The 16433-nt window shown below is 41.8% G+C and overlaps 1 protein-coding gene across 4 annotated transcripts in view; it reads left to right on the top strand.

Annotated features, from left to right (window-relative positions):
* LOC147734736 (aldo-keto reductase family 1 member B1-like) overlaps positions 1-16433 on the top strand; it is a 286968-nt gene that overhangs the window by 45473 nt on the left and 225062 nt on the right. Inside the window, exons 1-2 of one of the 4 annotated variants that reach the window (XM_086953623.1) lie at positions 13665-13756; positions 13859-13946. The exons of 1 other annotated variant lie outside the window; for it this stretch is intronic. In XM_086953623.1, the coding sequence (XP_086809749.1) occupies positions 13911-13946 (36 nt within the window). In that variant the 5' untranslated portion in view covers positions 13665-13756; positions 13859-13910. Of the gene's footprint in view, positions 1-13664; positions 13757-13858; positions 13947-14073; positions 14104-16433 lie in introns of those variants that run through there. 2 more of the 4 variants (XM_086953624.1, XM_086953625.1) reach the window with 2 other exon arrangements.

The following is a 16433-nucleotide window of genomic DNA, read 5'->3' as shown; positions in this document are numbered from 1 at the left end:
TTATTTTTATTCTGGAGAGGTCACAGGCTGATTAAAAAGGAAAAAGAAGAAGAAGGGCCACTATTTTATTTTTTCTGACAAAAATTATGCTCTACCCCTTAGTGGCTCTTTTGTCTTCCCATCTCGGGAGCAAGCCAGCAGTGGCAGCTGGGACCCCTGGTGACACCTAAATGACGTCCATGAACACGTGATCCTCCACGATTATTTACTTTATTGTAAATTTAGCCCTGGATGACTACAAGGAGATGCATTTTTGAGGCTTGCTCTTGAGTTGTCTGCGCTGCTGATCATTGGAGACCTGGAAAGAGGCGTAGGGGATATGAGGTGTGAGAGGGCTGTCTGAATTAGGCATCCAGTGTGGGTGGATCTCTGCCACTGCACATTGCAAAGCAGGGGTCATTAGTGTCTCTGCTTTCCATACAAAATAACAAAAGTAAAGCTTTATTGAGGTGGCATGCACGTGGGTCCGCCTATGTTACTTTTTGGTTTACAAAGTTGAAATACAGCCAGCTAGCCGGTTTGTTTTAGAGTGCGGTTTGTTAGATTATCATCCTCTGACGTCAATTTTGTGTGCTTGTTTAATCCTGCAAACGGCTCTGTAGAGACCCTTCATCATTCTTAGGTGCACCCGCTCCAAGACACAGCCTTTTTGTGAAGCATGCTTCTCACAGCAGGGAGTGATGGAGCTGGCTCCAAGCAGGAGCACTGTGAGAAAGCCATCCTTTTTGCCCAGATCACCCCCATGTTATTACCAATACTGGTGGTAACTAGCTCTGACTGTACCTTATGCTCTGCTGACCAGGCCCAGGGCCAGTGCTCTGATAAAAAATATATATGGTAATTGGGTGTTACAATTACTGACAACTTACCTGTTAGTCCTAGTATGAGGTAGGGCATGTAGGTTTTGGAGGGGACCCGGAGGTCGATATACAAGGGCACCTTTCCAGTAGTAATGGGGCAGAAAATAAATTCTAAAAACTGAAATTTCTATTTTATCATTGCAACATTACTCAAGTATCGATACCTTAATTATGGCTTTATGGATAATAGCTATTCCTCCACCAACCTTAGATTGTCTATCTAGCCTTTGAATACAGTAGCCATCAGGTGGCAATAGCCGGGGAGGAGCTAGGTTTGAGCCAGGTTTCAGTCAAAAATCCGATATCGGGATTTCCAGAAGAAAGTAAATCCCAGATTTCAATGGCATGCTTGGGCAGTGATCTAACATTGCCTAGAAAGCAGTTCCAACCCAGACCAAATTTGTTGGTTGAAGAGTCTGGGGGGGAGAGAGAGACTATCTAAGGTATAATTGCCCCTTTCTAGATCAGATAGCAGTAGAGCCTCGTGTTTCTGCTTCAACTCCAGACTTTGGAATTGACAATTCCTGCAAGCAAACGGTCCCTCCATGTCAGGGAAGGCCCCGGAAGTGCCACGTGGGCAGTTAATACATTTAAATGTTTTTGACCATTTAATTTCTAGGAGTTCCAAGCTTGTGAAGGAATATTTCTACCTATGTCCTAAGTCAGGCTTAAAAGGAGCAGGGGTCCTGGCTCCTGGTGATGACTGTGAGCGTCCGCTGCGTGTCGGGGCAGGCATGAGTTTAAGTAGCTATGGGTAGCAGCTAGACTGCTAACCCTGTGGCTCCAGAGCCAGAGAAGATGTATGTCTGTTAGCTCCCTCCCCACAATCGGGAAAACACGTGGGGCACCAGGGAGCAGACGCGGTACTGTCGCAGCAGGTGGGAGAGGAGTACAAGGATTAAAAGGCAAGTTTTAAAAATCGACTGATACAATCAGCAGCAACAAGTTAATAATAGCAGCTAAGGGCAGCCTTACTGCAAAGCGTGTCTGCTGCATGTCGAGGCAGGCATGAGTTTAAGTAGCTATGGGTAGCAACTAGACTTCTAACCCCATGGCTCCACCTCAGCCCGTAAGTAGGGAGGAGGTATGTCCACTGGCTCCCTCTACACAATCTGGAAACCCCGTGGTGGACCAGGGAGCAGCTGCAGTACTGTTGCAGCAGGTGGGAGAGGAGTACAAAGATTAAAAGGTAACTTTTGAAAATCGACCGATACAATCAGCAGCAACAAGTTAATAATTTACACCAAACATTAACGCCACTCCAACGGAGGTGCTAACAGGAGAAATGTTTTTATTTCTCCTTTCTTTTCTGACTTTGCATGAGTACTGCACTGTGCAGGACACATACTAAGTGGGAAAATCATTTAAACTTGTCTAGGCATGGTATTTTGTACATGAAGGGTAGCCTTAAATCCTATGCTAGACTCATGCACACACCCTAGCGCTAACGTAGGTGTGTGGCGCACAGCAGCTGAAATAAGAAAGGGGAGGAGAGAGCAATATCTCTGTATCTTGCTCCCCTGCTCCCACCATGTCACGTAACGCAGTGCGTGCATTTTTTGACAATCTGGCTCATAGTCTCTTACCACTGACTTTAGTACAGACCTCTGCCCCATGGATTCACCAGAACTTTAAATCAATTGTCGCATCTGCTTACCTTATTTGCTGCGCAAATATGAATCCGTCAGAGCTACAGCCTTTCCTTTAGCTGCAGTCGGGTTCGAAGCATTAATATCTCCTATCTGGCTTGCCAAAATGTTGCTCAATTATGAATTTACCTTGAAAATATAAAGACAAGAGGCGTTTGGCAAAACTTAGAACAGTTAGTTTAATTAAACTCTGCGGCCCAGAGTACAGCTTATAGAAACAGGTCACTGGACTGACTCAAAGTACAATAGTTTTGAGCACTTGTATAGATTTCTTGGAGCATCATAAAAACAATTCATTGATCTTGTTTAGGGAGAGGAATGTGGGCCTAGTAATGGGGCCATAAATTACTCACACCTGATGACAAATGCAGGTGGATCTCGATCTTGATCTTATACGGCTACTCTCCGTCCCTGATTGGAAATGTGTGGCATGTGCACTCCCATGAAGAAAAAGCACAAGTTAGATATTCACAAGCCTTGTAGTATTTTGGAAGCCCACAATCATAACTTGCACTCCACACACCACTCAACCTACAAAAGAAATCTCCAGGTCACTATGGGCAGAGAGCACTGGAGTGGCTCACGCATACTGAAAGAAACACACGTCACATTATGCAGTATGCAGGAAAGTGTTTTAGAGTAGAACACAAGAGACTTCCCACCCTGCATGGTTTTAGCTATGCTCTTTTTCATTGTACTGCTCTAGGTACAAAGGCAATAGTAAGCGCTTGGATTTTTCCAAATGGTTTGGAGAAAAATATGGCCATGGAGTAAAGAAGCATCTTCTGAGGAACACTCACTCTGTAGATAATCATAAACGTTGTAAAAACACCAATAAAAACATCACCAAATTACAAATTCACAATACAGTACAACCAGGGTAGTCTAATTACAGGATAAAAATGGATGGATCAAAATGCCAAGATTAATCGCAGCGTGACCTGAGTCTAACAGCAATCCATAAAAAGTTAAGCGTCTACAAAACAGTATCACTAGAGAGGAGTTGTAAAAAAATAAAAGCTGGTCTCATCCTACTAAAACAGGCCTTTTTAAAGATAGGGATAATAAATAACTTTCTGGAAGTCGAGTAAAAACTACAAAGCATTAAAAAGTGAATCATGCCCTGAGGAGACTGACCATCGCAGCCACAGGGAATGAGACACTGACTTATGTGAGCATCACGTGGTTGTGCCACGAGATACTGGAAACGGTCAAGCCGAAACCTCGTCAAATAAGAAACAATCATGAATGCTCTTATGCCCCAAAAGATATGGTTCAGTGGTGGTACAGTTTTTAACACGGTACACCTATGCATGCTGGGCTTGCGCAGCTCTGTTTCCACACGTTCACTCTTTAGCCCAGGCAGAATCCCTCTTGCATATAAGCTAGAGGTTATCAAATAGTTCTACCCTCCCTAGCCTAGAGAGGCCTACTTTTATATACTGGTGGCATCGAATGCATGTGACGTGGTCAAGAGAAAGACAATCCATTAAGATGTCTTTACTAAGTGCTTTTTTTTGCTTATCCCAAATTTTTAACTACAATGCTAGTGCCAGTTCGTCTGAAAGGTAAGACATCCCCAGCTCTTCAGGCACAATGTAGGACTGGATGCTTTGCGGTACCGAAAGAACCCGTCGCAGGAAGGAATTTTCAGTGATTTGCAGGACCTCTACCCCAAAGTGACCCCATATCTTGCTCCCGTAACTAGCCTTTGAGATACATTTTGCTTTATAGATCTTCAAAAGAGCCCCTATAAGTTTTTCCTCCCACTCTAGAGGCGAACTTAAGGACAGCTTTGGAAGCTTTAACTAGGTCCCCTCTCTTATGAGTAAGTAAGGGGCACCAACTCAAGGTGTTGTCAAACACTACTCCCAAATAGGAGAAGACATTGGTCTTGGGTATTGACGAGGTTCCCAACTTAAAAGTAGACAGCTTATCTTTACGGGATTCCACCTGCATGACAAATGATTTGGAATGATTAACCGTCAGGTTCACATTCTCCATAAAGTGAACAAAAGAGTTCAATAGGAGTTGTAGACCCCTTTCTGTCCTTGCCATAAGAACAGCATTGTCCACATACAAGAGGACCGGCAGGCTACTATGAATTGTAGACCCCTGGTTGTCCTTGCCATGAGAACAGCACCGTCCCTATACAGGAGGATTGGCAGGCTACGGTGGCCTACCTGGGGGCAGTCAGCTTTGTGTCTGAAAAGGCCTTCTCTATGGAATTGATATATAAGTTAAAGAGAAAGGGGTAAAGATGCACCCCTGGTGCACCCCTCTCTTGATGTCAAACTTGTGGGTCACATTGAGATCTTTTGAATAACGTACAGCCGCTTTTGAATCTCTATGAAGGTTCCTAAGAAATAAAACAATATTCCTGTCAATGCCTATAGAGGAAATCAACTGCCACAGCATTTATCGGCTAACACAGTTGAATGACAGGTCAATAAAAGCTAGGTGGATGGAGCTGGAGCGGGTCACGGTGTACTTATATAGAACCATATACAGATTTAAACATTGTTCCACGGTGGAGCGACCTGGGCGAAAACCATATTGCAACTCGACTAAAAAGTTTTTTCATCTGCCCAGGATAAAGTCTGTCCAGTACCATATGACCTACCACCTTCACTACAGAGTACAGAAGGGAGATGGGCCGTAGCAAAGGGTGCTATCCCGATACCCCTTTTTAAACACTGGGACTATGGTCGATAGGGCCCAGGAGTCTGGGCAGCCGACCTGGACTGATGCGTTAGTAACAGCTATAAGAACAGGCACCCAGGTTTCCACATGAGTGATGTAGAGATCCGGCGGAATCCCATCTGGCCCTGGGACCTTGTTTTTAGACAGTCCCAGGATGCCGGCTCTTACCTCTTGTGTTGTAAAAAACGAGTTCCGCCTTGCCGGCCACCCTTTCCTGCCTATCAGTTAGCGGGGTGTCCAACTGGAAAATGCACTCAAAATGGTTTATCCAATTATCCTCTGTAATATGGGCGTCTAGTAAGTTGCCATTATCTCCAGCTATGAAGGGACTGTTGATAATACCCCAGAACTTTGAGCTATTGCTCAGTGTACTGGCCTCCACTAAATCGATCCAGGCTTCTTCCTTCAAAGTGGACTTTCGGTTTGCTAGAGCGGCCTTGTATACTCTCTGTAGTCCTTTAACAGCCACCTGATCTCGAAGTGTGACTCCCGAGGCCTGTTTCAATTTCCTGGATGCCTGGGAACACGTTGAGTCAAACCGTCTTGGTCCTAGTTGCTTACGGCCTCCACCTGGGGCCTGTAATAACTTCCCTATGACACTGGACATATTTCCAAATGCATCCAAGATATCAAATGCACTAGCCTTGCTATCATGACAAATTGCAAACTCTCTCTGGCACGGGGTTAAAAGGCACTCATGATGTAGCTCTGTAACAATTTGCCCCCACTTTAGATTCCTCCCCACTTCCACCACATTAACTGGATCAAAAATTAAACATTTCCTCAAACTTTTGAGAATCACAAATCTGTTAATCCTCATATATTGAATATCCTTTATATATTTTTTGTGGGGTTTCAGTGACATTGAAGTCAGTGGTAAAGATCAGACAGAGGTGGCTTCAGTTGAGTGGAATGAAGTACAAAATTAATCTTCCAAACAGGAGCAAACTTTAACTGGAAAGCCGCAGGATTAACTGGGAGAGTTATCACCAATGGCCCAAAAATGGTGGATTAAATTTGGCTGTTAAATTATAAATTCGTGGTAAACCAGCAAAAAACCAAACCTTCTTCCTACGACAAAGCAAATTAGAGCTTGATCTTCATTTACCAACATACTGCTTCATCAGGAACTTACAATTATGTAAACCTTCTTAAACAAGTTGTCTATGTTGTTTCAACAGACTCAAATATTCAGGAGCAGCAGGCATGAAAGGATCAACTTGACGAGGAGATGGAAAAACTCAGTGTTGGAATTCCTGAAACAAAGGAATTGTAATATTCTAGTAGAAGTTAGAGTTGCATAATTGTAGGAACATTATGCAATAGGTAGATAAGAAGCCCAATCATCTTGAGTAGAGTTACAGTAGGATTGCAAATATTACTGCAGACTATTTATTTCATTATTTCTACCCATGGATTGGAAATGGCAGCCAGAAGGTGAAATACATCTGTCAAAAAACTCTGGGCCATTCCTTCAGCAGTTGATATCTTCTGCAATGGAGAGAAAAGGGCCATTTATCAAAGTGAGTACTCTCACTGTTATCACACAGGAATCTTTAGAAAGCAAAATGAAAAGTAGGCTGAATACTTCTACGACTAGAAATAGAAACAGCTGTATTATAATTTCATTATAAACTTGTAATTCCTTAGTAGGAATAAAAAGAGCTCATTTGGTCAACCAAGGGAGTTTTCATGTGGAAATCTACTAAGTCCTTAGTATTCAGCAGATTCTGTACAGTCTTAATGATCTCCAAAATAAATGGAAGTATTACAACTAAATGTTGCGGATAAATGACAGATTACGCATAAGTGAGTGCTGATTATGGCTTCTGGTGGGACTGGGCATTCATCAACACATTCTTTGATTCAGGAATGTAACTAATGACAAACTCATACTGTGCAAATAAAAATGCCCATCATTCTTGAAGATTTCTCAAATGTTGCAAATTCTGATGTTTAGTACGAATTTCAAATCGTTCCTTAGACTTAGACTTTTTCCACTGCTTGAACAACGGTAAACCCTTGTGGTCACTCCAGGTACTGTTCTGTTTATATACGTGGCAACACTAGAAATTGACTCTAAATTTCAGTCATTTTTAGATTGTAGATAATGCTAAACTGCCCAATGATGAATAACGTGTGGTTGAATTTATAACATACGTTCTTCACAGTGTGTCTCCAAAGATGCACACTCCTTTCTTACTTAAAGTAGTGATACAGCAGCATTCAAGAGAAATCAGTCTCTGTGACTGTTTCTTTCATGGTCCAACCGTATAAATCCCTTCCTTGCTGCCGTCGGCCATTGGCCGACGGCAGCACTACCTCCCCAGTGCTGCCGTCGGCCAATGGCCGACGCGGCCCGCCCGTTTTGCGGAAGTGCCGCACTGCGGGGAAAATCGGGGCCGCAGTAAACTGGTTAAGCGGTTACGTTCTTTATATTAAACCGGAATATTTCTTTAAGTTCTAAATAACTTGAAATATTTTGGACCCACAATTCATACCTTTTATGACCTTTATTTTGGTTATTATAGATTTTGGTGGAGTTCTTTTTTGATACACTTACTGCTTGGCTCATATATTTTGAACATGTAGGGTCTTGTTTATGAGAGGCCTGAGTTACGTTTGCACCATGTAAAGTGTTACATGCATGACACAGGGCTATGAAGCCATGCAAAGCCACCCTGCATGGATGTAAGTCAGGGCCAGATTAAGACATTAGGAGGCCCTAACAATTAAAAGATTTTGGTGCCCCCAAATGTATTTAATTCAAAAAATGAACAATAATAAACCGGAAAATTAACCTTGCATGCGTTTTCATGGCCTTGTAGTTAAGGAGTGAGGCAATGCAGGGCAAGTCGCTGCATTGCCTCACACGGGGTCAGGGAGGCGTGCCATGGGCGTTGAAGTGGGTGTTCCCACGCAACACCCATAGGTCTTGAAACATTCTCAGATTTAAAACATGACATAAATCGAGGAATGCATTACTACAATGCGCCTCCCAGTGGTGGCATAACAAGGAGAAATAACATTATTTTCATTTTTTTTATTTACACTTTCCATGTGTGCTGCGCACACATAGGAAGAGAAAAATGCTTCCAATGCAATGATTGTTTTGGGGCAGGAGGTGTCCCTTCCTGATCAAAAAAAATCATGCAAACAACTGACACACCTGCGTTGGCCCACGGCTGCTAATTGTTCGCCATCCGAAGGCAGAGAATGCTCGATATATTGTAAATATGGTGCATTCCTCCCCTTTCAAATTGGCATAGACTAGTGTAGCAAAATGACTTGCTGCACCGCCCTATGTCAATTCTTCGTGATTGAAATGAAATGAAATGAAAAATGAAACTTATAAAGCGCACGTACACCTACGGTTTCTTGGCGCTGGGGTGGGAGAGCAAGCCAGTACAGATCGAGTGGGCTAGTTGTAGGCTAATGAAAAGAGCCAAGTTTTCACGATTTTCTGAACTGAGCATAGGATGATTATGCCCTTCTATTAGCAGAAACTGTCGCTATTTACTAAAACTGTGTTTTACACCGCAGTTATGCTTCTACTCAGGGGGCTGCACACATTTTACCTTGGGTCATACCTAGGACCTTCCCCAAATGTAACTGGTATTCTTGCTATAATCATAAATAATATAATTTATATCTATCTACATAACTTAGTAGAACCTACTTTTGTTACTCATGTGGATTACCTTGAAAGATATATGATGCATATAACGAGGTGCTAACACAGATGATAAATGATTTTAGGAGTTGACAATAAAAAACAGCCTTTGTAAGACAATACCAACAAAAATAATACTAAATATATATGTAAATTGTGTGCATTCAACAGTGTAAATGTTTGTATTTTAAAATGCATTGTAATTAAATTGAGGCTGAATCTCATCTACACATTTGGAGGAAATCTACAAATTAGTGTATTAAAAAAATAGAGTACATCAAGAGAATAATTGGAAATATATTTTTTCCTTGTGCAAAAACTTCTGATATTATAATGAAGCCGCACTAAAACAATAGTATCTTAGATAACCAAAGATAAAAAGAGACTTTGTATATAAATAATATACACTTTTATTTTAATTTATGAATTATAAAGATGAATAAAATAAACAAATATATATATATAATATATTCTATATACCAGTGTTCTTGTTTTTCTGGACTGTGTCAGTTTGCATACATCAGAATGAAGTGTAAAGTGTATCTCCAGGGCAGGAACTGGACCACCATGTATCCAGGGTGCTTTAGGTTGTCTCCAGGGGAACTGCTCTTCATTTCTCAGGCATAGCTTTTTTCACTCTCCCCCCACCCCCATGGGTCAGTTGGGTGCTTCAGATCCTGCACCTCATTCGTGAGAGTGCTGCTGGTGACCTGTAGGAGCAAGGATGAGTCGTCTCGTCTCAAAAGCACCATTTGGGCATACAGTGATCCCCCATTAGCACAATTAGTTCCCTCAAGCCCAAGGAGCTGACTTAGCTGAACTGACAGAGTTCTAGGCATTGCTAACCTATGTTGGGCTATAGTTGCTTGAGCTTCCTGAAGTCAAGGTAAGACCAGATGAGTAGATCTTTAAACACCCCACCATTTGGGACTTGCAGCTAGTGGTGAACTAGGACATATGACAGCCCTATCCTGATAAATACATTGCTTCCCTGCTGCAGACCAGGGCCAGCACCAGAGGAGATGAGAGGAGCTTTCAAGCAGGAGCCCGGTATTAGGTATGAGCCATTAGAAAATACAAGCTCCAAGTTTAATTAGGGCCATCACCTGTCTGATGAGCTACTCTGTCTACAAGTAAAGGTGCATGCTATGAGCTGTGGCCAGTCATGCTGCTTAGTCGGGAGTTGCAGCAGCTACTACTTGTGGAGTCTGCAGCAGCCACAGGTTTGATGCTTCAGGGCAGCTGTTGTTTCACTAAGAATTGGGAATGTACATGTGTTTTTCCTTTGGTGGGATTCCCTAAAGGAGGCACTTAGCATCACTGTTCCAAGATGGCAACCTATTCAATTTCCTAATGGGAAATGTGAGTACATGCCTAAAGGAACGGAATGCTAGCACCTGATCATACCTTTCTTTTTCTCACACTGCTCGATTATGATGACAGTTTGAAAGAAAATACAGTTACTTACAGTATTGATCAATTTTAGAAGTAAGACAGCACAAGATTATTGAGCCATGTTATTGGCAGTGGCTTCTGATAATTTGAGCAGGGGGTGGGCAGGCAACAAACGCAAACACATACTCACCCAGCTACATGTACACACACATACCCATCCATTCACAAGTGCACACATACATTCACCATTTCCAAGCACAAACACATGCGCACCTTCATTCACAGCACACATGCAGACATACACATACATTGATGCATGCACACACATGTACGCACCCAACATAAAATACAAATCTTACAGATCCCTGCAGAGATCTCAGGTGACAGACGGGAAGCCTGGAGGATTGCTATTTCAACCTCCTCACATTGGCTGACCCTGTTATGTGTCAGCCTATGAGAGGAGGAACCAGTCCCGTACTCATCACAGAGTGGGATAGAGTCAGCTGTACTGCTGATCCCACACCACTCTGTGACAAGGCGTCAATGACCCTGTGAATACTAAGATGGAAGTATTACAATTCCTGCGCAAAATTTGGCTTAAAATATTTTTCACAGATATGGACGAAACCACTGAAACAAATACTAGTGGCCTTAAAATAAAGTCCACATTTTGTCCTGAAAGTGCTACGATGCCAGATGAGATTCGGATATTCGAAGAACAAATTTTGAATGAAGTGGATGAAGTTAGCCGTAAAAAACATACTTCAAGCCTAACTTCTCCAAACAGGAAATGGCAGCCCTGAAAGATTTATCTAGTAACCCCCTTCCTGTTATTAAACCTGCAGACAAAGGGGGTGGGATTGTACTGTGCGACGTCAATGAATATGATAATGAGATTTTGAGGCAATTGCAGAATATAGATCACTATCGTCCCATTAAGGAAAACCCTACGGAGAGTCTCAAAGCACAGATTATGGAGATTACCACACTAGCCTTAGACATAGGATATATCTGTAAAAAGGAACATGCTTTTCTGAATGCCAGTTCACCCAAAATACCAAACATATATGTCCTACCCAAAATGCATAAGGACTTACAGCATCCTCCAGGTCGTCCTATCATTGCTGCTTGTGGTTCCTTGTTGGAGCCACTCGCTAAATATATCGATGTCTTCTTAAAACCATTTGTACCAGAAACCGAGGCATATATTAGAGATTCAATGGATTTCATTTCCAAGATAGAGGGCTCAGTGTTTGAAAGTGACCACCAGTTGTTGGTCACTTTCGACATTGAAAGCCTGTATACTAACATCCCTCAGGATGAGGCCCTGCTGATACTAGAGATAGTATTAGATAAAAGGATGAGACCCCATGCAGTACCTACCAGTTTCAACACATCTCTGGCTAAACTTTTTAAAAAAAATAGTTTTTTTGCCTTCAAGGAGGATTTATTTTTGCAAATCAAAGGAGTAGCCATTGGCTGTTGTTTTGCCCCGGAAATTGCTAATTTGGTTATGGACATGTTCGAAAGTAATTTCATTTTCAATGACAATACACCATTCCGTCCCCATATTGCGAAATGGAGTCGATTTATCGACAATATTTTTGTAATTTGGTCAGGAACCTTTGAAGAACTAAGTGATTTCCATAATTGGCTTAATGGCAGATCCAGGGACTTGAAATTCACTATGGCCTAAAGTCAGGAGGGAATTAATTTCCTGGACTTGAATGTAACTCACAAAGACGGAAGGCTAGAGGTTAGTCTGTATTCCAAACCTACAGACCGGAACACCTTACTTCATTTTAATAGTGGACACCCTAGAACATTGAAAGAGAACCTGCCCTACGGGCAATTTTTAAGGATCAGGCGCAATTGCACCAATAGATGTGATTACTTTGCGAATGCAGGAAAACTTCAAATGAAATTGATAAACAGAGGGTACCCTAGAAAATTGGTGAAAGCAGCACTCAAACGGGCCTGGTTTACACCACGGGAGACTCTGCTCACACCAAAAGAAAAACAGAATACGGAAAAAATGACTTGTGTCTTAACATATAGCCCTAAGGCAAATATGATCAAACGAATCATTTTGAGGAATTGGCGACTAATACAGCAGTTCGACATCCCTAAGCCTTTATTTGCCTTTCGCAAAGCTAAGAACATTCGTCAACATTTGGTGAAGGCAACTAGGCAGACATCAGAAAAGGGTGATTTGAGAAGTATGTTGCACCTCCCCCCTGTAGTTGGACACTATAAATGCAACGGCTGTGTTGTGTGTCAACTGACTAACAATACCAAACATGTAATGATTAACAACCGTAAGCATATACAAAAAAGCTTCTCCAATTGCAACACCAAAAATGTGGTGTACTGCATCTCCTGTCCGTGTGGGAAATCCTACATAGGGCAGACCACCCAGAATGTGAAAATGAGAGTAATACAACATCAATCAAGAATTAGATGTCAGTATTTGGGAGCGCCATTGGTCCAGCATTACATTGAAAAGGGCCATAATGAAAATGACATAAATTGGTCTGTTCTACTAGTAGTGAGAACACAGAGAACCCCCATGATGCAGGCAACCCTCAACAGACTGGAAGCCAGAATGATTGAGAAATATGAAACTGCGAAAAGTGGTCTGAATGACCGGGATGAAATATGGGCATTAATTACAGTGTAATGTATTTGAGATAACAACTGTTCACCTATTCTGTTGTGTTTGATAATTATTTGTGTTATATTTTGATTTGCTGAATTGTAACATGTTGTACAGAAATATTGATGTATATAGATTAATATGACAGAGTAAAATATGATATGGTCCTTGTGTGAATACTTAAGACTGTATATTTTGTATATTATGTATTGTATTTTATGTTTGTATAGGTACAGACCCACATGAGTGTTTTGAATTAGGGTTTTGTGTACACACAGTGTTTTTTTAATGATGGAATGATGTTCATCCTCTGTGCCTCCCGTTCACAGTTGGTCTTTGATCCGTTTCCCGTGTCTGTAGCACGTGCCACACCACATGTGACGATGTCTGTGTCACCTTTGTGGGAGTCACACATATTGTATTCAGTTGTGGGCTTGTTTGCCCCTAGTGTAAAGCAGCTCCATTTTATGTATTTTAAGATAGGGAGGAGCCGCGTTTTTTCCTCACTATTTTCGTGGCCCCCTTGAAACGCTCAGTTAATTAATTTTTTCCACTTCGGCCAGAGTGTGTGTACGGTGCCCCGGCTCACACATACTATTCCCCCTTTTGACATCAAGTTGGGCAGGGTGAGTGAACATTGGCCTAGCAAATTGCATAGTCCGTCATTTATTTTTATGACGGAGAACCCCAGTCACATGGGGCATGACGTCTGCTACTTCCTGGTGGAGGTTCTGGCGGGCGTCGTACGGAGCAAACCCGACATGTTTGGCGGCAGTTTTTGAAGGAGAGAGACGTTCTGGAGTCCCCGGGCTAGTAGTAGGTAAGAGAAGTGGCAGACTGCTTGCAGATGTAGAAAGTGGGGGTAGGGTTGTAGAGGAGTTTAGGCTGGTAGTTTCTGACAGTTTTTCCTTGGTCTCCCTAGTTGGCCGGTGGAGTGTGGACACCTTTGCACACACGTGAGACGATTTACTAAGATGATTTGTTCATACCCAGCCAGACTTCGTGTTAAGGTAGGAGAACGGTTTACCCTGATATAGGTTAACTGAATGAATCACCACTAGAAGCGCTGTTTACTATTTATGGATTCTGTCATCTCAACTTGCAGAATTTGCCTTTGGTTTTGGTCTTTGTGAACGATTCCCAGCTGCCCCTGGATTTAATTCTTTTGTAAGTAGTGAGTATGTAGTGACTTGGAGATGCATGCAGGGCGCATGGATTGCCGTGAGGTCATGTTTCCATTAGTAACGGTTAGTCACACTTGATAGCGTTCCTTTTAACAGCATGTGGCATTGGTGATTGGGTCACTCCAGCTTGTGTAACGCATAAATCACTTGAAGTGCATGGATATGGTCATAGGATCACCACCCACTCTCCACGCCTGCCGGTGGCAGGATGATGGGCCTAAGTACACTTGAAAACCCTCCAATTTAGTTTATTCTTTAGTTTCTCCTCTGGGCACGATGACTACCGGGCACGGATTTTGTTGATTGGTGAGGAGGGCACAGAGTACGTGAATGGATTCCTAAAATGTTTTTTTATTTGGATTACATGTATTCTTAGGTGGATTATCACCCTGTCCTGAAGAGGCCAGATTGCTTGGAAGGCCGAAACGCGACCGCGTCGACACTTTCATACTGGAGGAGTGTTTATGTTTACAATTAATTTGGGAGCTTGTAGCCTTTGTGACACAGTTTTCGATTTAGGTTCGGTAATTTGGGTTTTCGAACCATCTGTGCTATACTACCTCCAAATGCACCTCCTAGAGTAAATGGGAGGGCACTCAGCCTTTGCTGAAATATTTTGTAGGGTGTAAATCGTACAAGTCTTTGTGTTTTTGTGTTATGATTTTGTTCATTGGTCAATTTATTGTGAATGTGTTGTATATAGGTGTGTATATAGTGATGTATATGATGGTATATGTTGTACAAAAAGCTTGTGTATAAAATTATTTGTTGATGTTTGTTACAAAGAAAAAAAGAACAAAGAGATATGAGTTTAGTGATTACAAAAAATAATAAAAAATGTGTAATTTAGTCCCTTTGTATGAGTGATGGGGTGGTATAAATTCGATTTTTCCTAAGTGCACTAAATGGCTTAGAAATAGGTGAATTAATTGTCTCCTATTTAGATAAGTTACAGTAGATCTTTTCCTCCTTTTTCCATTGTTTTTTACTTGCAAGGCGCCAATGATGGACACGTGGTCCTGAACCCCTAAAACTGAAGCACTCAGGTCTGGGTCTATCTGTTATGCTCCCTCTCATCATGAGGGGTAAAACCTCCAAGCACTTTGCCGGACTGAGAAGGTCACACCCACAGGTCTGTGAAATCTTCAGCCTGTAGATGTTCAGCTTAGACAGCAGCCTGTGCATTTAGGCCATCTACAGTGCCCGTCTGCGTGATCGCAACATGAAGCGATTCTGTCAGGCTGATCTTTGCTCACTCTTTATGTTTGAAAAAAAGTGGGGGGCAGGGCCCCTCCTCAATTAACAACGGGTCGCACCGGTAGTGTATGTGTGTGACTTTGTACAAAGATGCACAGATGCTGAGTGATTACGCACATAGATGGAGTACCAGGTTCTGCTCATCACTTACTCCTCACCAAGAACCCAGTGTACATCAGGTTGATGGATCTTTGTTGTCAGCTGAGACATAAAAGTTAAATCTCAATATAAATCATTAACAATTTTCATTATTTTAGATCAGTCAATAAAGAGAGTTTAGTTAAGTTTTTTTTATTTTTAAATCTTTTTATTATTCATTATTTTATTGAAGGTTTACTCTCCAAGATACATCAGAAATGGTTATACATTATTCAATATTTAGTAATAAGATGAATCAATTCAGTAACTTAAAATAAAGCATCAATAACATAAGTAACAAGTGTGATCTATTAAGAAACGTCCCTATTGTGAGCTAGATCAAGATAAATCTAAAAGGGATTAAAATGTGTCAGGTCAGAAACCCTTGAAGCGTTCTGATGAGAGAAATAGTATAAGCATGTAGCTTTAGCCAAATAAACTGGAAAGTATTTTCAGGTCAAATAACAGCAGATCCAGGAGTATACTAAGACTTCTCATAAAGAGATGTTCAAGAAACTCAGTACAGGGTCTCCTCTCAGAGTCAGGAAAAAGGGAAACAGAATGGGATGCTACTCTCAGTCAATTAGTCTATTCTACATCTAAAGAGTGGAAGCATCAGTCCTAATCACATCTGCCTAACTAGTCTAGGAACAGACACTAATATAATCACACATTTTCTATGTCGCAACATGGATATTCTTTCTTCTTTTTGTTGACCAGTAAGATTTCAGCATGCTCCTGGGAACAGGTCTACTACCTATCTTCTCACCAGAGTACAATCGTCTTTCAACCATATGTACTTTAATATTGCAGGCACTTCCTTTCTTATATTTTATATCATCTTCTCATGGATCATCCTCCCTGTCGTCTACAGCCTCTCTGGTGAAGCCCTCACTATCAGTCATCTAATACAATAAA

This window comes from Lissotriton vulgaris, chromosome 1_2, assembly GCF_964263255.1.
Source record: "Lissotriton vulgaris chromosome 1_2, aLisVul1.2, whole genome shotgun sequence".
Lineage (NCBI taxonomy): Eukaryota > Metazoa > Chordata > Amphibia > Caudata > Salamandridae > Lissotriton > Lissotriton vulgaris.
Note: the sequence above shows the minus strand (reverse complement) of the source record. Positions and strands in the feature narration are given on the sequence as shown.